General features: G+C 44.0%; 1 protein-coding gene across 2 annotated transcripts in view; it reads right to left on the reverse strand.

The window, feature by feature from the left end:
- Nucleotides 1–17,136: 17,136 nt before the first annotated feature.
- ACTR2 (actin related protein 2) overlaps nt 17,137–26,120 on the reverse strand; it is a 32,814-nt gene continuing 23,830 nt past the window's right edge. For both annotated transcript variants that reach the window (XM_046661677.1, XM_046661676.1), the window contains 2 exons: nt 23,327–23,459; nt 17,137–19,820 (listed from right to left, as the gene is read on the reverse strand). In XM_046661677.1, coding sequence (XP_046517633.1) covers nt 19,650–19,820; nt 23,327–23,459 — 304 coding nt within the window. In that variant the 3' untranslated portion in view covers nt 17,137–19,649. The remainder of the gene's footprint in view (nt 19,821–23,326; nt 23,460–26,120) is intronic.

The raw sequence follows: 26,120 nt of genomic DNA on the forward strand, positions 1-26,120 counted from the left end.
GCCAATCGTCCTCTTTTTGCTGAGGAAGACTGGCCCTGAGCTAACATCCGTGCCCATCTTCCTCCACTTTATATGTGGGACGCCTACCACAGCATGGCGTGCCAAGCGGTGCCATGTCCGCACCCAGGATCCGAACTGGGGAACCCCAGGCTGTCGAAGCAGAACGTGCAAACCTAACCACTGCGTCACCAGGCCAGCCCCAGCTCTCTATTTTCAAAGGCGGAAAGTGGGCTCTAACCATTTAGAAGATTGCTCATCCCCGTTAGCAGGCAGAAACTCTCCCTTGTATCACATATCACTCCCCTGCCGAATTCCTCCAGTGGCTTCCCATCTCACTCTGAATAAAATAAAAAATTCTTACCACAACCTTCACAGCCCTACAAGATCTGGCCCCATCTGTCTGATCTCATCGCCTAACACTCTCCCCTTCCTTTACTCCCTTAAGCCACACTGGCCTCCTTATTGCTCCTCAAACACGGTTCTGCCTCAGCACCTTTGCATTTGCTGTTCCCTCCACCTGAAATGCTCTGCCCTGAATCTCTGCAGGGCTTCATCCTTGCTTCCTTCAGGTCTCTGCTGAGATGTCACCCCTTTAGGAAAGCCTTCCCAAATCACTTAGTCTAATATTGCCTCCCTTCTCAGTCTCCCCATCCCACACTCTATGGTTCCACTACTTTATTTCTTCTCATAGCCCTTAGATGACATATACATGATACGATTATTTGTTTATAGTCTGTTTCCCCATTACAGCAATAAGAGAATAGGTCTGATCTTATTCTCTCCTGTGAATAGATGCCTAGAACAGTACCTGGCGCACTGTAGGAACTCAAGAAATATTTGTTGAGTAAATGACTGAATTTAACTAGCAAATTTGACTGCCTAGGCCACCACACCCGCTAGGTATTCTCTTGAAGTGAGATTTGATTGGCAGGAATTTCAGAAACAGAAATAGAACGTTGGAACTGGAGGAGATCTTGGGATCACAGACTCCCACCCTTACAGGGCCCTGCGGGGCCGAGCTGGGGCACCTGACACCTGCGAGGCCTGGGGCTTTCCACTGACTGTAAGGAAGCCGCCCGGATGAGGGGAGACTCCCAGGCCAAGTGGCTCTGCCGTGTCTTCTCCAGCATCACTGGGCTTGGAGCAAGAGGGAAATTCCGTGCATGGTAAGAGCTGTTCTGAGAAAAGACAACTGGGAAACCCTGGGGTAAGCAGATCCCCCTGCCTCTCTGCCTCTCAGGCCACAGGTAAGCTTCTGTGCGTTGTGATTCTCCAAGGTGGGGTGACTGTGGAGCGCACTGCTCAAACTATTTTTTAACTCTTGTTCTGGAGAACACTTTTGTGGGATTTGTGTTCCCTGGGACGCATCTTGGAAAACATGCTTTTTTTTCCTGGCTAAAGTGCCTTCTGAATAGGTGTGTGGGAAGCTGCAGGAAAGTCGGTTGCTTTGGTTCCCTAAAGAACCCAGAGATGGTGCTTTTCCCTTCCACAAAGCCAGGCTTGCCAGCTCCTTCCATCTCTTGCAAGGGTACGAAGCACATTCCTTTCTACATTCTGCCGCCGCCGCTGGCCCCTGGACCTGAACCAGCTCGCTTCAGCATCCGCAAGTCCTACCAACACAGCACAACTCGCCAGGCTCATCCTTCCTCCTCCAGGTGTCACCGTCACCTACCTACCTCCTACCTACCTCCTGAGGCCCTGCTGGGACAGCTTCCTCCCTCCTGGAGCCCAAGGCTGCCTGCAGGGGAGAGGAACCCTGGGAACAGTCCCCTTTTCCTGCCCTCGGGCAGCCCTCCCCGCCCGCCATTTCAATAGCTGGCATGCGCCTAAAGGAGACAAGCAGGTTCCTGATTAGTATGTGAGTGAACCAACTTTGTAAAATAAGAACACGCTGTTGACACGTTCACGGACATCTGCATAAAGAAAGAGAAAGCTGGGAGGGTGATGGTGGTTCTCTCTGGGCGGTGGGATTTGGGTGGTTTTTCCTTTTATGCTTAGCTGTATTTTTAAAATTTTCCACGTGTTTAAAAAAAAAAAGAACTCGCGTAAGTATCACAGAATCTGCAGCTGTCATTCGGTTCCTCACTAGCTGTGTGACCTCAGAGTACTCGACCTCTCGGGTTCCTCATCTCAGAGATGCCCCACCTTGTTCCTTCTCAGAGGTTCTCCGGGAACCATGTCTGTTCTGCAGCCGGATTGCAAGCAGCTAGAGAGCAAGCGAGCATCTTCTGCGGGCCGCTGTCCTCTGCGTCTTCCCCGTGCCCACGCGGTGCCTTGCATGCTGCAGCGTTATTTTTTATTACTGCAGGTGCTAAATAAATTCTCGGTGACTGAGGCCGGAGCCAAACACATTTATCCTTGTCATCGCTCCAATTCTGCGCGGCTGGGATGGAGCCCAAGGCGCTGGAGACGCAATAAATCTGCTCTCGGGGCCCCACCCATTTCTCCACCAAGCAGATGTGGTCGCCGGGAGCCAAGGCTTGGGGGGCCCGGCCCGGGCTGAGAGCAGGAGCGAGCGCGAGGCCCGGGAGCCAGGAGTCCCTGGGAAGGGCGGGCCGGCCTCACAGACCTCCCCTCCCAGGAAGCGTGTGAGTCGGCTTTTGGCAGTGATTTCCCCAAAGGAAGGGGCCAGGCCCTGACCAGGTGCATAGGCAGCGGGTAAAAGCCACGCCCGAGCTCAGTCCTGCCGGCCCCATAGCCTCTGCCCCGGCGAGCCTGGGCCTCCCTTTCCTCGGCCACTAAAAGGGACAAAGCACCTATATTTTGGATTATTATGAGAATAAAATGAGATTATGCATGTATAATCTGACACGTAGACAGTGCTCATAATGACCAATGGTACCTCTTAAGATGGTTTGTGGGGTCCAAAGCCAGTCCCTAATTGAGTAACTGGCCCCCAGGTGGCTTAAAGTTCAGGGCTGGCTTAATGCCTAGGACCCTTTCCCGGTGCTAACCAAGCTGCCCTGGGTGGAACTCATTGAAAGCAAGCCACAGCTTTGACGTGGGTGGGCCCTTTCCCCTGTACGGTACAGCCCTGAGCGGATTTATGAAGCCAAAGCAGCTCGTTGTGCATCCTCTGGGCGCCAGCCGTCTGCTGGGTGCTTCCATCCGGTCTACAGAGAGGACCTCCGTCCGGGTGCAGACGAACGAGGGTGTGGCCAACGCCGCGCCGCGCGATAAAAGGTGGAACCAGAGTCCACATGCTGCCAAGTCACTGCACCAGAAGAGAAAAAGATCTCCAAAGTCTGCTCCCCCCTATTTTGTTTTGCAGACTCTGGAATTTTCCACTCCATTTGTTTACCGCCATTTGTAGTGAAGGCTTCCTAATGCAACTTGGGAAAGAATGTGCCCAATGGTACTATATACAAACTGGCTTCTCCCACCTATTAGCCACAGTGAGAGCCACACCATTAAATAGTTCTGAGACGTTCCTCTCAGGACATTCGTGGCGCGGGGAGGAAGCCTTACTGCCTCCTCGCAGCTGTGTGCCCCTCGGTTAGGAGTTGTGATGGACACCCAGAGCTGGGTGCTGACTGACACGGAAGTGTTTCTCCCAGATCCTGTGCGTGACTTAGACCCTCTCAAGTGTTCCCTAAAAAGTCCTTGTCAGAAGGGGAGGGGCAAAGCCTGTGGATTCACCAGGTGCTGAACAAATGTTTCCTGAAATGAGGGTGCTCGGTGGCGGCCGTTGGAGAAATACAGCTGGAAGGATGGATGCTCAGTGAGTTAGATGCGCTGGCGTTTCACATTTGACCTTTGGTGTCCACGTGAGATTAAGGGACAGAAGACTTTTTCAAAGTCATTTTCTATTTACATAACTAGTTTAAGGGCTGTGGTGGAAGTGGGGAATCCAAAGGCCACTCAGACTACTTCCTCTTATTTTGATTTATGCCGGTGGTTTATAGCTTGTTTGTACAATCAATATTTTATAAACTCCTTTTAATATCCCTAATTAAATTCATGGATTATAGAAGCTATCTATACACATTGTTATCTCTATTATCTCCACTACCTCTAACACTCTATACAATTTTGATTAATCATAACTCACTTCATGAATGAATGATATTAACAAGGTAAATAGGTAACACTTGTTGAGAGTTCCCTGCATGCCAGACCCTGGGTGTTAGGTCTATTATTTCATTCAAACTTCACAATAGCTCTATGAGATAGATACTCTTATTAGCCACATTTTATTTATTTATTTATTTTGGTGAGGAAGATTGGCCCTGAGCTAACATCTATTGCCAAGCTTCCCCATCTGTGCCAATCTTCCTTTATTTTGCATGTGGGACACTTCCACAGCATGGCTTGATGAGCGGTGTGTAGGTCCACACCCAGGATCCGAAGCAGAGCGTGTGAACTTCATCACAATGCCACCAGGCCAGCCTGTGTTAGCCACATTTTATAGAGGAGAGATGGGTAACTTGTCCAAAGTGACCCAACTAGTGAGTGGCAGACTCAGAATTTGAACCCCGGCCTTAATCTATTTGCCATACTATTTCCCCAGAACTGACTTCTCTGCATTCAATTTAAGTAAAAGAAGCAAACGGCAGTAAAGCATACTTTTATAAAAACGTGTATGTTTTTCACACGCAACGCTCATCCGGACTCTGTTAACATTCAGCATAGCCCCTCCATCGCCTGTTCTCTTGTCCTGTGCATTTGCGGGACTTGGGGTGGAGGAATCTTGCCTTCGAGGCCTGCAAGCTACGCCATTATGAAAGAAATATGGAGCTGAACCCAGCACACCTGGAATGGCAAACAGGTTTCATCTCAGGTGTCAGCTGAGTGTTGGGTCAGGGCTGCTGAAGGTGAAGACGGACTTTTAAGGCTAGTTGGAGGTCAGTGTCCACCTCAGCAGACATGTCTGCCCTGGCTCGGGAGAGGGCAAGTCGTGGCTTCCACGTTATGCAGTTACTATCCCTAGGCAGGAAATTTACACTTTAGAAAAGTTTTTAAAAATAGGAATAAAAACAAAAAGGAATTTTGGGTGGAATTCTAAATTAACCAGAAAACCCCAGTTCCTCAGAATATCCTTCTCATGTAGTTATGGTAGCATTAAGGTAGGGAGGACCTTCAAGATTATTTACACTTAATCACTGGAAAAATGTTTTCAAAAATAGGAATAGAAACAAGAAGGAATTTCTGGTGGTGAATTCTAAGTTCCCCCAGAAAACTCAGTTCCTCCGAATATTCCATTTGTGGACTCGTAGAAACTCAAGGCTAAGAAGGGCGTTTGAGATTACTTAGGCCTGTGGTTCTGAAATTCGGCTTACAGGAGCATCAGCGGGGGAACTTCGGAAACATTCCGATGGCTGGCTTCTCATTTCATTGGCCTGGGGCTGGGCCCAGGAATTAGCATTTTCTTAAAATTCCCCTACTGGTTAGAATGCCCAGCCTGGACTGAGAACTCAGATTTGGTCAAAAGCTCTCATGTTACAGACGAGCAAATAAAGGCTTAGAGAAGATTCGTGGTCTTCCTGGGGCCACACCGTGGGCCGGGCAGAGCAATTCTGCCCTGTGCACTTGGCCTCTGGCCTGGGTGTAGGGTGAACCCCTGGGGACCTTGATGTCATGGAGCTGGCGTCCTGGAGCCCTACTCAGTCTCCTAATCTAAGTCCCATTGGGCATTTCCTTACAGCTGACTCTCAAACTGAGCAAGACCATGCCCCTCAAGATGGCCATTTTGTTGCTACCATCACCCCCTGCTCCTGGCATTTCCAAAGAGGATCCAAACTTCCCCCGCTGGGCTGCTGTTGCATATCCAGTTTTTCATGCCTCTTGCCATAGGTGTTGCATTGTATGACTTGCTTGTCCTCGATGTCCCTTCATAGCACTGGAAACAATAGTAGGAGTATAAATAGTATATTCTTATATACGGTTATATACTGTAGTAGTATATAAACCATAGAGTATAAAAAGTTACTTTTAAAGTAACTTTAAAAAGGTGGAGGAAGAGAATGAGAAGCTCACTAACCCTTGTGGAATGCCTCCTGTGCACCAAGCACCTTACCTATTCATTTATCCTCTCAACAACATTGCAAGAGAAATATTATTATCCCATTTTACAGATGAGGAAAGGTGGACCTGATATGTTAGGTAACTTGCCCAAGGTCACACAGCTAGTGAATGGCAGATAGTCAGGATTCAAGCCAGTTCTTACCATTGCCCTCTGCAGCCCCCTCCATTATTATTATAATATTATTATTAAAGGTCTGTCCCAGTCCCTTAAAAGACAGGGTGTGTCGCCCCACAGATTGATCATTAGTTACCAGGAGAAAATGGTAGCTGCAGTGGAGACCACACATTGACCAGGTGATCAAAATGAACAGAAGCAGGTGGACATCCCCCAGCGTCTCCTGTGTGGTCCTCTGGCCAGGACTAGCCATGAGGAAACATCCCAGGAAACCCAAATTGAGGAGCATTGTATGAAATAACTGGCTCCTGTTCTTCAAACGTTTCAATGTCACAAAAGACAAAGAAAGCCTGAGGAGCTGCTCCTGAGGAAAGGAAACCAGAGACAGGACATCTAAACATCGCGTGTTGTGCTGGATTCGACTCTGCACCGAGTAGGGAAGTGCTCAGAGGCGCTATTGGGCCCACTGACAAACTTGGAATATGGAGTGTAGACTAGAAAAGACTACTGTAACAGGGTTACATTTCCTGAATTCGGTACCAGTGCTGCTGCGATGTCAGAGAAAATCCTGTACTTAGGAAGTCAGTCCACCCCTGAGGCGTTAGGAGATGGAGCACGGCATCTGAAGCTACTCACAAACGGTTCAGAAAAAGGAAATGTTGCTGTAATATTCCTTACAGCCGCCAGCAGAGAGCTAAGTCCATGGCAGAGAGTGACTTAAAAATCTTTGTTTTTACTTGATTGAACAATCCCATAGGACCGGCCCGGGGACGCAGCAGTTAAGTGTGTATGTTCTGCTTCTCAGCGGCCCGGGGTTCACCGGTTTGGATCCCGGGTGCAGACATGGCACCACTTGTCAAGCCATGCTGTGGTAAGCGTCCCACATATAAAGTAGAGGAAGATGGGCACAGATGTTAGCTCAGGGCCAGTCTTCCTCAGCAAAAAGAGGAGGATTGGCAGTAGTTAGCTCAGGGCTGATCTTCCTCAAAAAACAAAAACAAAAACAAAAAATCCCCGAATCCCACAGTTTCCTGACATCAAGGAAAATACTTTTCCAAGTGGCTTTCTTGGCTTCTCACACTTCTGCTTGATTTCAGAGAAGGCAGAAATAAATTCTGACCCTTCACCAACCCACTCTCACTCTACCCCCAGCTCCTCTGAGAAAGGGGGAAACCCTACTGCAAATTGTCTTACTTCATCATCATTCACAAATTCCTTCATATTTCCTGGAAACTTATTGGGGATTTTATTACTCGTACCGTGTTCCTAGGGTGAAAAAACACACTCAGCAGGATGAGGCTGAGTACATTGTCTGCTCTTCTTCTGACCTGCTGCTCCTATGAAAATCTTAAGCCAGATTCTCGCTCTACCAGGTGGAAGGGACTGAGCGGGGCCTCTTGCTTGAAAGAGAAAGTTGTCTTTAATTTGAGACATACTGAGCCAGCCTCTGCTTGGTGTGGCATGCAGAGAGCTCTTATCCCAGACATTGGAGGGAATAAACACACTCGATATTGCCGAACTAAACGTTTTGGAACTGCCTCCAGTGTCCTTCGTTGCTAGGCCCCACTTTCATTAAGACAGAATCGCATCTTAGTTGGCAGGATGTACCGGTGAGTCAAGGTCTCAGCTGCAAACAACATAACCTGCCCTGGACGGTTTAAGCAGAAAACGCGTTCCTCAGGGCTACTTGGGAGCCCACAGAATCCCTCGGAAGGCCGGAGCCCAGGCGGAGACCATCCAGGCGGGAGCCAGGCCTTCAGCGGGCCAAGTTAGTGACCTGTCTATCTTGGGGAGGCTGGACTTACAATGTTGAAAAGCCCCTAAATATAGGAAGAGAGTTCAAAAGATGCTTGGTGGCTGCAAGCATCATGACCAATGTCCAATAACATGGCACCCATGTGGGAACAGCCAAGCCAGGGAACACTCCGGGTTTCTAGGTTTTCTTTGCATTCATTAGTCCACTGTGTTTGTGTCTTCAGTCACTGTCTTCTCTCTCCCGATCTGCTGTTGTTCTGGCCGTCTAAGGCTTACTCTGAATATGAAAAAAAGGCTGTAAACTCCTCAAATCTTAGCTCTAAAGTGAAACTTTGAGGAAGAGACTGAAGTAGTAACTATTCCAAGCACCTTGAAACCTGTTGTTTACAGATGAGGAAAAGGGGCCCCAAAATGTGGCATTTGGCCACAGCTAGTGTTGTCTATGCCACTGGCTAGGAGCCGGACTTTCCAGAATGTGCTTTGCACCGTATTAACAGTTGATGGCCAGAGAGAGGAAGGGAGGGAGGGAAGGAGGCAATGAGTGAGAGAGAGACTCCGCACTGGATAAAGTCCCCCGGTTTCCTTCCTTCAGGACCTCTCGGAGACTAACCTGCTGCAAGGGAGATGGAGGCAGCATTTCCGTGACTCACTGGACCGCAGAGCCCACTCGGGCTGTATGGGGTCTTTGCTGGGCCGTGGGGTTCACAGAATCCCCTTGGGGAAATGCCGCGTCACCCCATGCTGCCTCTTACCCAGGTTAGCGCTCCGCAGACGGAACACTTCACTTCTTCAAATTCAAAACTCAGAGACTTTCATGCAAATACAAGAGATTTTTAAATGTCACTGGTTTCAGACCAATTTTGAGGGCTACTTTCAAAAGGGAAGGAAGGAACAGCACGCTGCAGACGTTCAGTCCCTTTCAAGCTCTCTTGAGTGTCTGGGAAGTCGCTTTTCCTCTGCCACCATTTGACTTCGGAAATGCAGCTCGAGATCTTTAAACAATGGGACCCCTGGCCTTACTGCAAGCTTCACACTTGAATGATTGTAACTAACACAGGATAAAATAATGGTATCCAGGGAGGGAAGAAAGATTTGTTTCCTACAAAGTCAATTTAATACACATGAAATTTCAAATGTGCTTATTTTGCACAAACTGAAACTAACCTTGTCACGAGTTGGTTTTTGTTTTGTTATTTTTTTGTTTTGTTTTTTGGTTCACTGTCAAGTTCAACCTGACAGATTATCCTCAAATTAATTTAACACATCTACATGTACAAAACTTACAAAAACTTTGGCTCCCACAAGAGCTGGGCCTCAAGCCCCTCACCAGAACAGCTGCGCAAGGCTGACACTTCCAACCGCGGCATACCATTTGGCTTAGTAATCCTTGGCGCACTTTATATTGAGATAATTCCACACCCTGTTAAAATGCCCACCAATCCTACTTTTTAAAGGTGTTTGTTTGGTTCTATTCCAAGGGCCATTAAGATGCTGAAAAAACCCCGTCTCTGAGGTGTGGCCACAGCAGCAGCCCCACGGATCCCTGCTTTGACCCAGTCAAAGCGCCCAGTGGTGAAGGTCAGCAGGCGCCAGCCTGGTTCCTCTGTCTGCCGGAGATCCCCTCGTTTGGAATGGGTTCTGAGTAACTCAAGAGATCATTTCATTCGTTTTATCAGTATATTCACTTCGTTTAAAGCGCAGTTTTAAAAAAGTGATGAATTATTTTCAACAAGATCATAAAACCTATTTAATCCCGTCATGAAAACCTAAAGGCAAATTGGCAACGTGGATGGCCTTATGGCCAAACTTGCTGGACGTATTTTTAAACAATTTACGTATAGGCCTTAATGTGTCTAAACCTCCAGAAACCTAAGAGGGATCTGTTTCCAAGCTCTTTAGACCGAGCCAGGCACTCCACCCGCTCAGTTGTTTTTCTTGGTATCCTCATCGCATGTGAAAACATTTAATCCAGGTCCTAACCCTCAACTATCCCATGAGTATGTGAATTACAGATTCTTGCACATCTGAAGTACTTTCTTGTGGCTTTTTTTGGTTTTGCTTTGTTTTGTTTATCCTACACAACTTCCTTCCTTCCTTCCTCCCCTGTGCTCCCCAGGGCATTCAGAGATAGGCTGACCACTAATCATGTCCTTCTGCAGCAGCCGCCGCAACAGGACACCCAGATCCAGGCTCCTCCCTCTGTCCTGGCCAACGGGGGATGTGAGCAATAATGGCGTCTTAAACAACACTGCTATTCACGGCATGGAGATCTGAGAAAACATCCTCGAATTCACATAGCAAACTTAGCTGCCGCTTAAGTGACACACAGCGGCTCTGCATGGGAGCAGTTACCGTCCCCCAGAGGCCACACCCTTTGCAGGTTTAGCCTCTGCAGCCGGCCTTCCATTAGGTTGTCCTCGGCGGGACAGTCACTCTGAGAGCTCGCTCACGCACTCGCACCTCTCAGAGCATCCCACTCGGGGCAAATTCTTAGGAGATTTAAGCGATTCGCATGTTTCCCCTCCCCGAGTGTTCTTTCCAAGGGCCATTTGGATTCCAAGGGCCAGTGAGAACCTTAATAACTGACATTCTTTCCATTTCTTGCCTTCCTGTGGAGTGGAGATTTTGAAAACTCCATTGACTAATTTGTCAAGTTCTGATCTAAATTCAGGGCCTTGGACCAGAATGAACACCTGCTAGGCAAAAACGAAGCCTAAAAAAAAAAAAAAGCCCAAACTTGATCAATCCTAAGTGTGACAAGCTCCATGCCTGCGGCCAACAGGCCATTCATTTGTTCACGCCCAGAGCTTCCACTTAATTTTCTTCACAGGAATGGTTGGCTATAAACATAAGAGCAAGCTCTTATGGGGCACTTCATATCAAAGCACTTTTCCAGTGGTACTGAGGATGTCAACCACTCCAGGCTGGGGGCCCTCCATTCATATGCCTGAGTTAAATTAAGGCCCACAAAAGACAAGGACTTTTCCCACAGCCTCTGAGTGAGGGTCCTGTGCTGATCAAAGCTTTGAGAGACAGAGAAAGACTCAGATGACCCTCCCACAGAAACATCGAAGGGTGTTCTGGAGAGATGCTTGAGTTCAACGCCACCTCTACAACGCCTAGCTCTGGGTCCTCGCTCCTGTAACTTTAGCTCTGCAGTCTCTGTTTTCTCATCTATAAAGGGAAGATGATAACTCCCACTTGAATTACATGAGAACGCTGGGAAAGTGCTTAAGGTGCAGCTCCTGGTACTGATGGGGTGCTCAGGCAATGGAGACCGTGACAGCTTTCTGTTGTGTCATCATCGTTCTTGTTGCTTCCTCTGTGACTCCTTGAATTCATGCAGGGCCTGATGACCCCTGCTGGCTTAGCTCACAGAAAGTCAAGGGACTTTAACAGTTCAATAAACACTTGTTTAAGACGCCTTCTTGTTCTCTGAGAGGCAGTAAACCAAGGCAGGAACATGCACTCCTTTTCCAAAAGGGATCTGAAATAAAGGCCCTTTGACACAGATGAGACAGGCAACACTTTCCTTCGTGAGGAACATTACGGCGACAGTCGAGGAAGCCAGGCCGATTTTCTCAAGGCCCACGGGAGGACCCCTCGAGGGAGAAACCCAGAGTCCGAGTCCCTGGTGGCTAAATTCTAGGCGGGAAAGCCTTTGTCTTCATTCTCTTAGAAAACACTAATTAAGTGAAAGCTTTGGAAAATATACCCAGATTTTTGTCATTTAGGCTGTAGCTTAATCCTGTACGAAATTCCCCTGGTTTCTGATTCATGTTTTTCCAAGTGCAAAGGAACCCTTCTAAGAACGTCACCTCGATTTCTGGAAGTGGGGCCTGGTATCTGCGTCCCAATTAGCCCCCCAAGGGATGACTCACAGGCACCCCAAAGGCGGAGAACCACCAGCCTGAGGGCTGCTGGAAACGCGGGGGGAGGGGTGCAGGCGAGGGAGGGGGACACCTCGGAGACTCGGAATTCTCTCTCGGTCTAAATGGAAATAGTCTACACCAATCTTGTCACAAATCCAAGCTATCTGGGACAACAGTTTCCTCACTTCTCCTCCATAAATCAGTGTGGCTGTTTTTGGCCAGCTCTGCTCCTTGCAGGGTGGGCAGCCGCGAGTCAAGCGAGGGGTTTATCTCCTCTTCTCCTGACCTTGTCCTGCCTTTTGCAGATGCAGTTCCTTCCCTGTCTGCCTCGCAGCTAATTGTTTTAACAGACAAGCTCTGAGCCTGAAGAAAACGGGGTACATTCTTGAAAGTAATAACTGTACCGAAGTTTAGTGGGAGGAGCCCCTCCTTTGGTCCCAGCTTCTGCATAAAATCAGCTAGCGGAGTGAACTACCATTTGGTTCAGTTTGCCACCTAGCAAATCTTGCCTTCTAAGAGTTTAAGATGCTCTTTAGTAAACTTAATTTTATCCTGTCATTTCAGGGAACTTGGGAACAGCAAAGGTTTTTGTGATCTGGGCCATATTCACAAGTTTTCCAGTCTCACTGATTCAACGACGGGGGTGGAGGTGGGAGTGCCATAAATCCAAACCTCTTTAAACTCTTAAAACACGGGAATTTCAGCACATAAATCTTTCCCCTCACATATTTGTTCCAAAGACCCACAAATGCAACAAAACAAAGAAAACTTTCATTGAGAATGTTCAAGGAAGCCTTTCTTATTGTTTTTTTAAACCTCGGAGAGGATTTTTGTTGCTCACACCACAAATCTTAGCTTCTTTTCAATGGTAAGAAGAGAAAAAATGTTTAAGGCATAAAAGAGTGCTATGTATATGAAATGGAAAAAAGATAATTTTCAGCCCACTCTTTTCTGAGATTGGTAGAATTAACCAAAACTAAATAAACAAACATGAGATTGTCACACCATTTAAAAATAACAGTAGCTTAAAGTCATAAGGTCGTTTTCCTGGCACCACCTCCACCTGTGTGTTTGAGAAAAGGCAAATAGCAAACACTGATACTCCCAAAATTCACAGTATGAACAGCAATCTGCTTTAGGGGCCCTCAGGACGTGAAAACTGACTGAAAAATCACAAGAGATTTATTTATAGCAGTTATTAAAATGACTGTTGTTCATTAGGAACAATTAAACACTTCCACAGCGGGACAAATTTCAGGCCAAGCTTCAGCACTAAAGAGGCCACCAAACATCAGATGCATAGTTACAGCCGACTGTGCTGTCGGAGGGGCTTAACCCGGCTGGAGGGTATTTGCTGTGTGCTCTAGAGAGAAAGGGAAAATTTAAGAGAAGCCTTCACAGTGGAAAAGTGGGAATGAAATATTCAGGCAAACAAACAGGAAGAAAATGCATCCAGCGTCAAGTACCCACAGTCCACCTGGAACCCTTGAACGCTTTCTTGTCTGGGCTGTAGAAGGAGGTTCAGAAGATAAACGTTACTTCCTACTCACCCAGAGGATCCAGCAACCTCCTTCTTAAAGAGGGTTCCTGTCCTGGAATCTAACCTCCTCACCTGCAGCCAGTTACTTGTTCAATATATAGTGGCCACATGCCCGCCTCTCTCCTCCTCGCCTTCAAATCTCCGGCTAAAGTTATCCTTGCCTGAAAGCGCCAAGTGCAGGGGTAAGCTTTTTTTCCTCTTCTCTCTCTAGCAGCTATCAACTAAAATAGTAAAATTCCACAAACTTCCAAATTTTGGAACCAACTGGGTTTAGACTGAAAACAAATCGACCCTTGAAAGAACTACATACAGGTGGTCTCCAAGTTGCATCCAAAAATTTGTTTCTATGTCAGTTGCATGGAACTTGAAATGCAGATATTTCCTCTCCAGAAGTAAAGCCACATCTGGCCACATCCTTGGCCAGGCTACAAATCACTCTGATCCTTCAGGCGGCTGGCTTGTAGCACTAGCCGTACTAGCTTGAGCTCAGGGAGCTGGGAACCACGCAAGTCACAGGAGAAAACATCTCTGAAAGCAATTTTGAAATAAGCAGTTTGCTCTGCTTCTTTCTCCACTTCCAGCATCCAGCTCCCATCTACACAGCCCTAAAGAGTGAGCTTGCCCTAATCACACTTCTTTAGGTTTCCTCAGAGGTGGCCTGTTTTCTCCAATGCATACCTTAGGCCAAACTTACATATCTTCCCTTCACTTAAATCACAAAGAGCTGCTAATCTTCACTAGGTGTCAGTTTGAGTGGCTGGACTTCTTTTAAAAGTTCAGACAACTGAGTAAATAACTGATGGTGCTTTAACCTTCCCAGAGGAATTGGCATTTTGGCTAAGGGATGTTATCACCCACCTGAACTGAAGATTTGTTTGGGGGAGGAGGGGTGGTCAGCACACTGCCGACCGACCAACATCCCTCAGAGTTGGTTTCCAGGCCTTGTACCCATTTCACTTCCTATTTGGTGAAAGCTCCAGTTTTCAGAAGAGAGAGGCAAGGGCACGCAGGCGTGGGCCCAGGGGAGCAGTTCATACTTTGGAGCCTGCGTGTCCTGTTACTATCCTACAGCAGGGGAGGGGGAGCTCTGGGGGGATCAGGACCAGCAGCACAGCTGGAAAACAGGCAAACCAACCCTCAGGCCCCAGAGAGAGGGATTCGGTAGGTCCAAAGTACAGCTCGGGTAACCGCGCTTTGAAACACCCCATGTGATTCTGACTTCGTATTGAGAAATACATCGAGGGGCAAATCATTTGACTATATTTTAAATTTAGGTAATTAGACTCTAGTTACATCATTTCTTATAGAATACTTAACATATTCAATTACACCTAAACCACCAAGTAAAAACAAAACAAGTGAGCAAAATGGCCTCCCTAATTGGTCATCAAGGTCCTTCAAATTGTATCTCATCATCATAGTTCTGGTTCCAAAAACTGCGTTCCTCTTCAACAGTTCTTAAATTTAGTGTCAGAAGCTTTCAAATGTAGATCTGAGAAAGAAAACACACCCACACACATTTGGAGGTAGATTGAAGGTTTCAAATCATGGGGTCAAATGTATATTATCACTTAGTTTTGACATTTGAGCCTCAGTTAAGGCCCAAATTTCTTACTCTTCAAACACTAAGTTGGCATGAAATATGAAAATCTGTGTAAGACCAGTTAATCGAAGTATTTCCCACTCAGGAAATCCTTAGATTTCGTTTCCTACAGTCAGATAGGCCTGGCAATTTTCTTGTGCATATTTTATGATCTGCCTAAAAAAAGGTACTGACTCCTGCACAATATCAAGGTGCTCATTAAACAAAAAGATCAAATTAATATTGTGGCATGGCTTAACTTCAGAACTTCCGGAACCAATTGCTTAAAATGTCAACTTTTGATATTAATACATTTGCATTCAAATATTTATAATCATTCTTTTTTTTTATGCATAGAGTTCTTATTCTTGAGAATTGGGGCCCTCTTTTTCAAACCCCTATTCAAGGAGAACAAAGAAGCTCACAGGAGTTTTCTTTTTACTAATCTTTAAGGACAAAAGCATTCACCAGGCAAACGCGCAACTCGATGTTACCGGCAGGCAGAAGGTACTGTTCTTGGAGCGTCCCTTGGGTTAGAAATCTAGACAGTATTATCCTTGGGACTGGTTCCCGCACTTCCCAAACGCAAACCTTTCAAGTGGTCCACAGGAGCATAGTTACAATACTAATTCTTCTTTTTCAAAGAAAATTATTTGTGGAGTCCTTTCCAGTCTTTCCTTTTTCCTCTAGAGGGTGGAAGGAACTGATATGAGAGAGACAAGAACTCTGTTCTGCCAAAGGGAAGCAAGAAATCATTTGGACTCCCCCTACCTAGTTAGATATTTTACATCTGCACATAACACAAATTGAGATACTTACAGTAGGTACGAGACTTATTTTAGTCACTGCCACAGTGCAGATGATTTAAACAAATGTACCTATAGTTTAATAGCATCTTTCTCCCTAACTTCAGATGTTTGTTATTTAAACAATGCAGAACAAGATGCATTAGGGTGTTTTTTTTTTTTTAAAGATTGGCGCCTGGGCTAACAACTGTTGCCAATCTTTTTTTTTCTTCCTGCTTTTTTCTTCCCCCCCCCCACCCCCACCCCTGCCGTACACAGTTGTATATCCTAGTTGCAGGTCCTTCTAGTTGTGGCATGTGGGACACCACCTCAACGTGGCCTGACGAGCGGTGCCATGTCCGCGCCCAGGATCCGAACCCTGGGCTGCCGCAGCGGAGCTCGCGAACTTAACCACTTGGCCACAGAGCCAGCCCCTAGGGTGCTTTTAAAATGTTAAGTTTAATGTGAAAATCACTGGACTTTATATAATAGCTGCCTTCTTTACATCCCCCTAACTGAAGTTTATTTCTATTCTATGGCTAAGGTTACTTGCAAGATAGCAATCAAAGTCAGTAATTTGGCCTCACACTTGCAAATAAATATGCCCTCCCAGGTCCTTCCTGCTACCTCCTCCTCTTACCTCGAGTTTCTAGTTCACTTTGGCTGGATATCCTCTTTGATGGTTCTAAAACTAGTACACTTAATAAACTCACTCAACTGTACAGGGGCCAGAGTTCGTGGGTGGGGAAAAACAACAAAGAGCGCTGAGACAGTCATTCTATCGACAAGGACAACTTATGCAGGGCCCGTATTTCCTTCCTCTAGCATAGGGAGATCGCTGTCACAGTGTTCTTCTGGCAACTAGGAAGAGACCAGATGAAAAGCCCTCAGGAAGCAACCTGAGGAAGTCCTGGGGGACCCTGGCCATGAAGGGAGCAATGAGGTTCAAGCGTAAAGTTCAAGAAGAAGGAAACACAGAAATACTCAGTTGACTCCCTAGCCCCCATCCTCAAAGGCTAGTATAAAAGCAAGAAAGGGTCAGTTCAATAAATTTCATCCTTCTTTAGTTGTTTTGTTAAAAATAATACGCCTAAGAGTCTGAAGATGAGCTAAAATGTCCTTGAAAAGAGCATGTTACATACAGGCCTGCCAAGCATTCCTGATACTGCATAGCCACTTTACATCTTCCAGGAACAAGAAGGTCTGCTCAAGGAAAAAATCTCCAAGGTTGCTGTAATTTGCTCTTATTTCCAGTTTGTTTTTTCCTTATGTATTTAAAATCATACCAGAAATAAAGAGGTTTTCTGTTCACAAAATAGAACACTGAACTAAAGTTGGCCTAACAACTAGCATAAAGTTGTCAATCTATCCTGCATTAGCAAAACTGAAAATACAAATAAAGTTAAGGAAATGAAACTAAAGAGAAAAACTATTAAGAGGAAAAACAAAGACAAAATTCAAACTGAGTTTGAGAAATCTGGCTTTATTTTCTGAATCAAAAAGAAGAATATCCATGTTAAATTTCAAATGCTTAACTTTCCACTGATCTCTTAAAATACTTTCCACGTATTGTTAACAGTGCTCAGAACTGTGTAAAAGTTAACATCCAATACCAAGCTTCAGAGAAAAAAGTTTAACTATCAGATTGATTTCTAAGAAATCCTTCTCAAAGATCAAGGGATTGGCAGTTTTAATTTAAAAAGAAAAGATTTTTAATCATTATTGGAAATTCAAACGACAATGGTTTTCAAGAGCTAAAAATGAGATCTCTTTTAAAACAGAAAAAACTGTAATTTCTGAGGGTCTCACACCTGACAACTCCAGTTAAACATAATACTTCCCCCACTCCCAAAATTACTAAATGCATTATTTCACCTTGGAACAGGAAAATTATAAAATGAAAATTTTAAATTATACTATATATATATATTAATACACCATTTAAACTGTCATGTTTGCAAGCAGAATTATGAAATTGAAACCAAATTCTACATTCAAGGGACAAATGATAAAATGCTTTCTTTATTTTAAGAGTCCATCCCGTTCTTGGTTGTTTTCTAGCCCCATATTTTAAAATCATAACCGAAGGCCAAGAGTCAATCCATTTACCTGAAATGAACGGCTAGTAGGTCCTGGTCCTACATTTGTGTCCTTTAACAAGTCCAGTACTCAAAAGGCAGAGGGAATTTACAAGAACATGATTTAGGAACACTTCAGAATAGCACAGGGACTCTGACGTCCACAGCCCTAACATCTAGTAGACGGCATTTGTAGGCTATTCATGTGTACTGAAGCATGTCCAGCATGCAGGCCAACTTGTTTTATTTGTTCAAATTGAGGTAAAACAGACAAAAAAATAGTTAATATTAACAGAAGCTGCATAATTTAAACTAACCTTTTTTTGTTGCTTATTTCATATAGACTGATTTTTAAGTTTTCTCACAAAAGAGACTCTAATGCCAATAATTTCTCCAATTTCAGTCACCCCCCCAAAAAACCTTTATCTTTCAAAGCCATTATTAGTAAAGAATGTTTCGAAATGAAGGAAAACATTTTTCTTCAGAATCTGAATTCTGCACTTAGCGTGATACAATTTCTTGCTACTATACTTTTCAAATTTAGAAAGAATTCAAGTCTGAGTACTATCTGATATTTTTTCAGACACCAAGTAATACCAACAGGATTCATCAATATGATTTTCTGATACAGGCAGGCAAGTCTAACAACCCTTCTTTCAAAGGTAAAATGGCTGAGATCTTAGTAGTTACGATTAGTTTTTCAGTACAATACAAACTTAAATCTTGATTTTTTTTTGCCATCATTTTAAATAGTCAAATTTTATTCCACTTCCAGGTTGCAAGCTGAAACAAACAAACAAAACTAATGACAACTACCCAACTGGCAACAAATCCCATATTTCAATATTATTTTTAACCCAACAATTATAACCCACTGCCAGTAACTACTTATATGTATCTACTTGTTTTTATTAAGTAAGCTCTGGTCAGTCATATAGAAGAATAATTTGCAAGAATGGTACCTTGGTACTGGGCTACCTTAATGCTTCTGGTATAAACAGAAGCACTTAGAAAATACCAGCTCTTAAGCACTTTTTTATCTGTAATTTGAATTTCCAAAAGCATGTTTAAATGTTACTTTTCCATTGATAGATTCTAGGGAGTCCAGTCTCAGCCAACAAGGTTCATTTTAAAAAACCACTAAATCCCTAAACTACATGGTCCTGGAATACTACACTTGGTGTTTATATCAGATGGAAACAATTACAGGCAGACCAAAAGGAGAAGAAAACCTGCCAAATCAAAGTACTGTACGTAAAGCTCATCTTACGTACCCCAGAGCAGAAAAGCTCAAAAATCAAAAAATCAGAATCAAAAGACCCCCTCCCCACTCAAAAACCCACCCAAAACACTTTAGTTCTGCGCCTAACGTGTCCCTAAAATGTTATCACTCGAAGCTTTGCCATACTTAAAGCTGTAGAGTCACTAGAAGGCCCAGGCTAGAGAGGCAATGCCAGGAGGGGTTCAGCAGCGCCCACCCATCCCTTACCACCCCCACCCCAACAGAATGCAAAAGCTCCCGCACAGGTCCTTTTTCTTATGCTAATAAAGGCATACCACCTAGTGTGCTAAAGACGAAAACTAGCAGCATTAGAGCAGTAAAGTGAAACAGGAAGCCGACAGGTGCGGTCTAAATGCCTACTTAGAAGAAACAAAGCAGCAGACAGGACCCTTTGCCCTCTCCCTGTGTTTGTAGGGAAGTGGTTGAACTAAACAGTCAGATTTACCCACATTAACAAAATTTAACAAAGCTTCCCCAAGACACCAGAATAAAACCTGACCTTTCCAGTCAAAGGGCACAGAGAGGCCTCTTCCATGTCCTGGAGTCGAATGAGTTCAAAGATTGGCAGTAAAGGAAAAAGAAAGCATTAGGGGTGTGATGGAGCAAGCTTTGCAGTTTATCGAACAGTCACACCAAGTTTCTCCAGCACACGGACACCCTTTTCTTGGTATTCCTGTCGGGTCATCCAGAAGTTGTCTTTGTCTTTCATGATGTCTGCTAGGACTGCACCACCCAGGAATACCATGTGCTTTCTGCGGGGTGGGTCTTCGATGCGGATCTTAAATTTCTAGGGAAAGAGGAGATGATAAAATGTCACACATACATAGTGCTTTCTGCTTTAGGAAAATGACTTTTCCATATATTCTCGTGTTGAATTCTCAGAAGAGCCCTGTGATGTAAGTAGGACAGCAGGGTGTGGTATCTGAGGTACAGACACTTTCTGTAATTTGCCCAAAGCTCACAGCTAGGAGATCACACAGCCATCCCAGTGTGCTCAGAACAGTCCTGATTTACACCTGTTGCCCGATCATTAACAGCACCTCTTGTCACTCTCAAGTGTTCTGATCCTAACGAGAAATTCCAGGATCACCCTACTGAGTACCAGAGTCCGGATGCAGCAGGCTTCCCCATCAGCTGGTGGATGACCACAGGGGCAAATCACCCAGTGAGCTGTCAGACCAAGAGTTTGGATATGAGGACTTGGATGCTTTCTTCAAGGTCTAACGCTGTTATGATTCTAGTCCTATGCAATAGGGTAAGACTGAAGTTCTTTTCTTACAAGCAAAGCTCACTGACTATTGTCTCAAATTCAAATGAAATGTTCTCAAACTAAACAAAGCCAAATACGGTCAAAATAAATCATGGGGATGTTGGAAAAAATGAACACAGTAACCAAAATTAAAGACAAGTGGGAAAAGTTTTATACTCTGTAGCCAGTATTAGTTGTCTAGCAAAGACACACCTCAATCTGTTTGGTTAGCCAACACCTGGAAGAGAAACCTTAAAATGATGTAGCAGTTTTATTTACAGTCACAAATCCTGCAAAATGACTCAAAGTAACTATGTCATTCTAAATTGTCTTTATGTCACATAAATGAATGGTAGACTGACAATACACCAGAAAGAAGAACAGCTAACTTATTAATCAATTCTGAGACTAACCTACTGTTTTAACTGTTCTAATTACTTTCCAGCTCTTAGGCAGGGGTCAGCAAACTTCTGTAAAGGGCCAGATAGTAATCCTTGAGGCTTTGTGGGTCTCTCTGGCAGCTACCTAAAGAAGGCAGCCATAGATGATATGTGAAAATAGGTAACACTATGTAAAAGAATGAGCCTGGCCATGTTCCAATAAAGCTTTATTTATAAAACCAGCTGGTCTCGCACAGGGCTGTAGTCTGGCCACCCCTGCTCTAGGGGAAACATGGCAAGCCCCTGAAGACACTGGGGCCCCTGCAGCTTTCTCAACTGTCTGCTGATTCTCTCGCGCTCTCCCTTCCTGACCCTGGAGGTCTGGGAACAGGGATTTTCTTCTTCTTCATTGCTGCTTCTCTCTCCCTCCTCCACACAACTCCATGGCCCCTCCGAAACTCATTTCATCAGACTACTCCATCTGCCTCCTTGCCTAAGTCATCTATAGACCCGCAGGTTATTTCTTCTCATATCTGCTTTTATTGCATGAGTGTGCGTGCTCACTCCATCATTTCCTGACATTATCCTGACTTTGTCCTTCTCTCCCTCTCACACTCCAAACACCAACTCCAGTGATCAACTCTATACTTTGCACCTGCCCTCCAGGAACTAAAGACTATCGGAGAGAAACTCGACATCCTGCTTTCAATATATCACTTACCTCCATCAAGCCCCTTAGTGGTGCTGGCAATCCCATTACATTTCTCTTCTCTCTCTTCCACTGTCCAAGAGAACCATTTCACACCTCCTCTTCTATCTTAAACCTCCACCACCCCACCCCTCCCTCCTGTCAGAGCTTCCTAATTGGTCTTTCTACATCTGCTTTTCTTCCTCCCTCCCTCAACAGCCTATTCACCACACTAGACTTAATGACTCTTTAAAAACAAGTCAGATCCTATCATTTCTCTGCTCAAAATCCTCCCAAGACTTTCCATCTCTCTAGGAGTAAGCCAAACTCTACTGTGGCTGAACAAGACCCTCGTCCCGACTCCTTTCTGACCTCACCTCCAACCCTCTCCCTTGCTTACTCTGCTCCAGCCACACCCGTACAATCCCACCAACTTGGGGCTTTGGCACTTGCTGTTCCTGCCTGGAAGATTCTCCCCCAGATAGTCATGTAGCTCACTTGCTCATTCCCTCACTCCATTCAGGTCTCTGCTCAAAAGTTCTCTCATCTGAGATGCCTTGCCTGATCACGCTGCATGAAAGAGCACACCATCTCCCCAACCACTTCCCTTCCTAGCCCCTAACTCACTTCACTTCTCTTCATAGTGCTTATTAATACTGATTTATTATTCATAGACTAAAAGCAGGGATTCGTTTTTGTTCACCACTGTTTTGTTTGTCCCAGCACCCAGATCAGTGTTTGGCACCCAGAAGGAGTTCAAGAACTATTTGCTGAATAAATAAATGATCACCTGAGACTGATTTTAAATTAGAGATATAACCCAATAAAATCAGACAAATGAGTGAAGTACTTAGACAACATGGCTCCTTTTGAGTCTTTTAATTTGTTTAATGTATGTGAGTCCATTCTCAATTTAATTTCAACAATCTGAGTCACATATGAAAGATGTAACATTAAGTCTCCAATACATACACTCCTCTGTAATATGTAACCTCATTATCTAAAACAGTCGATCAAAGTCGAGACAAAGCTCAGAGATTAACTCAGAATTACTCAACTCTTCGTTGAGTGCATAGTATATATAGCAAACTTTACACAGTCCAGAGTTTGTAGAAAGAAAAAAACCAATGCCAAATAACCATCAACTATTACATACTAGTTTAAAAATTTCCTTCTACTCTACACATCAACTACCAATTTAAGTCTGTTTCAAAAACTCTGATAGCTGATGGGGATGTTAAAGAAGTGAAGAAATGATATTTTACAATCTGTTTGGGGAGGTAAGAAACATGCAAGCAATAGCCAGAAAATAACCTAGAAGCAGAAATATAAGATAGTCCAAGAGTAGCACTGAAGGCTGATTTCATATCCAAAAAGTAAGTTTAAAAAACCCCACAAAGGGGCTGGCCCCGTGGCCAAGTGGTTAAGTTCGCGCGCTCCGCTGCAGGCGGCCCAGTGTTTCGTTGGTTCGAATCCTGGGCGCGGACATGGCACTGCTCATCAGACCACGCTGAGGCAGCGTCCCACATGCCACAACTAGAAGAACCCACAACAAAGAATACACAACTATGTACCGGGGGGCTTTGGGGAGAAAAAGGAAAAAATAAAATCTTTAAAAAAAAAACAAAAAACCCCACAAAAACTCAAGTGGGGCCTTTGTCTCTCTGTAGTGTACCAGGTTCTTCCCACGCACTTAGAGGCACCTGGATCTCAGGCTGTTCCTTACAGGGGAACCAGAACATTTGGCCCTGCACCTCGTCACCTCCCTCCACTGCGTACCGAGGCGACCAGGCAGTCTTCCGAGTATTCTGGGACAGAGCTTACCTTGAACCATTTACTTCTTTTCTCTTCAAGGCTGCACTTGACTGCATTAGGAATGTGTTTAGGAAGACTTCTTGCTCCCTCTAGTGGTTGTCAAGATTCACAAGCTACTTTACAAGGTTTTAAAAGCATGTTAACAGATTATTAATACTTACAGAAAGTTTTTCCACATCTCCCTTTAAAACTCGTTCTAAGTAAAGCTGTTTAAGTTCTCGTTCCAACCGTGATGGGAGTCCAGGGTACATAGTAGATCCTCCAGATAGTACAATATGCTTATAGAATTCAGATCTAGAAAGACACAATAGGTATTCATTTGGCGTTTCAGATTAGGAAAACAATATATCTCAGAGTTCCTGCTACTTATGTCAGCCTCAGAGGGCTGCTGGGAGAATGAAATCCAACATGTAAGTCACAGGGCTGAATGTTTGCTACCACTACTGTTATTAGATAACAAATCCTCTTTACATATAAAATATTTATTATAATCTTGATGAAAATACTTCTGAAGTACATGACACACTTTCTTGCAAATGTAACTGTCTTAATAATGACCACAGTTGCCATCGGTCAACTTCCAGTATTTGGCCCGTGTTGTCACAGTGCTCCCCTGGAGGCACTGAGATGTGGGTGTTAATTAACCACGTTCTACTGTGATTCCCGTTCTTGCTTTTCAATTCCTCCATTTGCCTCGTGCAGCTCTCCCTTTTGTTCCTCTGCCTTGAGGCTGTCCCATGTTATTTTTTGTTAGACTGATATGTTTGCTTCGTATAGCAGTCCTCTCTTTCTTCCTTAAATATGCTGTTGGTTATGACACCAGATAATCACATCTGAAATAACTGCACATGTAGTAAAAGTACTATAATCTGAGTAAGGGTCTGAGGAACTCTTCTCACAGTAAAGTTCAGGAACTGAGTCACATCCATTTTGACCTCATTCAAACCGGCTTCCAGGTTTTTACTTACTCCCAGGTTCTCAATGGCTCAGGCTACTTTAATTCTAGCCTCTGGAAGAGCAACGCTTTGTATTTAATTGCAGAAGTGTGCACGTGAGTGTAGCACAGGCCAAGCAGCTGAGTTATGGCTACATGCGATACGTACCCACGAGCATTTACATGTAGGTCTCAACATGCGGAACACATAAAACAAAACTGGAGTTGTGCTACCTTCCTAAGCTAGCTCTGTGGAGAGGGTCCCGACCCTGACTCCAGTGCTTGAGGAATGCCAAAACGTTAATCCCTACCAGGAGGCATGCTCTTTTAAATACGACTTTGCTATTAATGATCATTAAATCAAGGGACAAAAGCATCTAACTAACCCAACTCTGAAAAGTCACCATAATTACAAAGTCTAGATTAGATTTTTGATCTTCTTCCACTAGACCTGCAGCTTGTTATGAGTCATTGCTATTTTTAGTAATTTCCATTTATTCTCCTGCTCCCAGCCATCCCACCAGAAGGAGTTAAGTGGTTATTTAATTCAGAGTTAAACAAATGCTTGTTTTACAAAATGCTTCTGAGTGAATTCCTCAATTACCTGGGTGTAAAGGGAGGGTTTCTAACTATGACTCAAATTCTAGATGCAATAAAAGAAAGATTATAAACGTTTTTATATGATTAAATAAAAACAAATTTTTGTACAGCCAAAAACACCATAAGCAAGAGATAAAGGGCTAAGTAGGAGAAAATATCTGCAAGAGACATCAGAGTTAATATAAAAAAAAACCTTTAAAAATTGAGGGGAAAAAATACAAAAATTCTACAGAAGAACAGACAAAAGCCATGAACAGATAATTCACCAGAAAAAGACATAAAAGTGACCATAAACAGAGAAAAATATGTTCAATTTCACTCTTAAGAGAAATGCATATTGAGATATCATTTCTCACTCATTAGACTAGCATAAAAGTAAAAAAGCTGACAAACTGTGAACAAGCTGTGGGGACACAGGTGCCCTCGTATATGACTAGCGGGAATGAGAAATGGTACAACATCCATAGAGGGGAATTGAGCAATAATAAAACTACATGTATTTACCCTTTGACCCAACAATTCCCCCTCTAGAAATTTTTTCAGAATATACATGCCCAATAATGCAAAAATACAGTCTGCACAAGGTTATTAATTGCAATATTATTTATCAGCACAAATACTGGAATCTACCTAAATAACCAAGATTCACTGAATAAACTATGATATGTACACACAGTGGAATACTATGCAACTGGAAAGAAGAATGAGGACAATCCCCAGAAAATGGTATAGGACTGTTTAGGATATAGTAAGTGAAAAAAAACCAAAGTGCAAAAGAGTATTTACAGTATGTTACCTTTTGAATAAAAGGAAGTAAGAAACACAGAAAGGATAAATCTCAAACTAATGAGATAATGAGACTATTTACCTACAAGAGGGAGGAGGACTCGGGTGGAAGACAAGGGGTGGGGAGAGTAATACTTCTAAGTATACTTTCGTGTACAGTTTTGACTATACTGTTAATGTTCTACCTATTCAAAAAACAAAATTAAAGATGAGCTGGAAATATCATGTGCCACAAAATAGAAAGTGCTCAAAAAAAGATGGGGGCATGTCAAAGGACACAGGAGCCTGCTAGAAAGGGCTCTCACTGGCCAAATCAGGAACAATTTCAGCATCAAAATAAATAAACACAGTAATAAATTATAATCCACTGAATGGAATCATGAGTCTGATAATAAACAAACAGATAAAAAAAGGGAGAAGGAAAAGCACCTCCTTATGCTAGAATGCCAACTAATAAATATAGAAGGAATGATGGAATTAGAAGATCACTTTTTGACAACCATCACAATGAAAATGGATTTAGGCAAGAATCACCAATAGATGCTAAAAGGGGTAGGGGGCAGATATGATGAAGAACAGGAGATTTACACAGTCCCAAAGTACTTTCTTACAAATTACTTATAAACTAAGAAATA

The sequence above is a fragment of the Equus quagga genome, chromosome 5, assembly GCF_021613505.1.
Source record: "Equus quagga isolate Etosha38 chromosome 5, UCLA_HA_Equagga_1.0, whole genome shotgun sequence".
Lineage (NCBI taxonomy): Eukaryota > Metazoa > Chordata > Mammalia > Perissodactyla > Equidae > Equus > Equus quagga.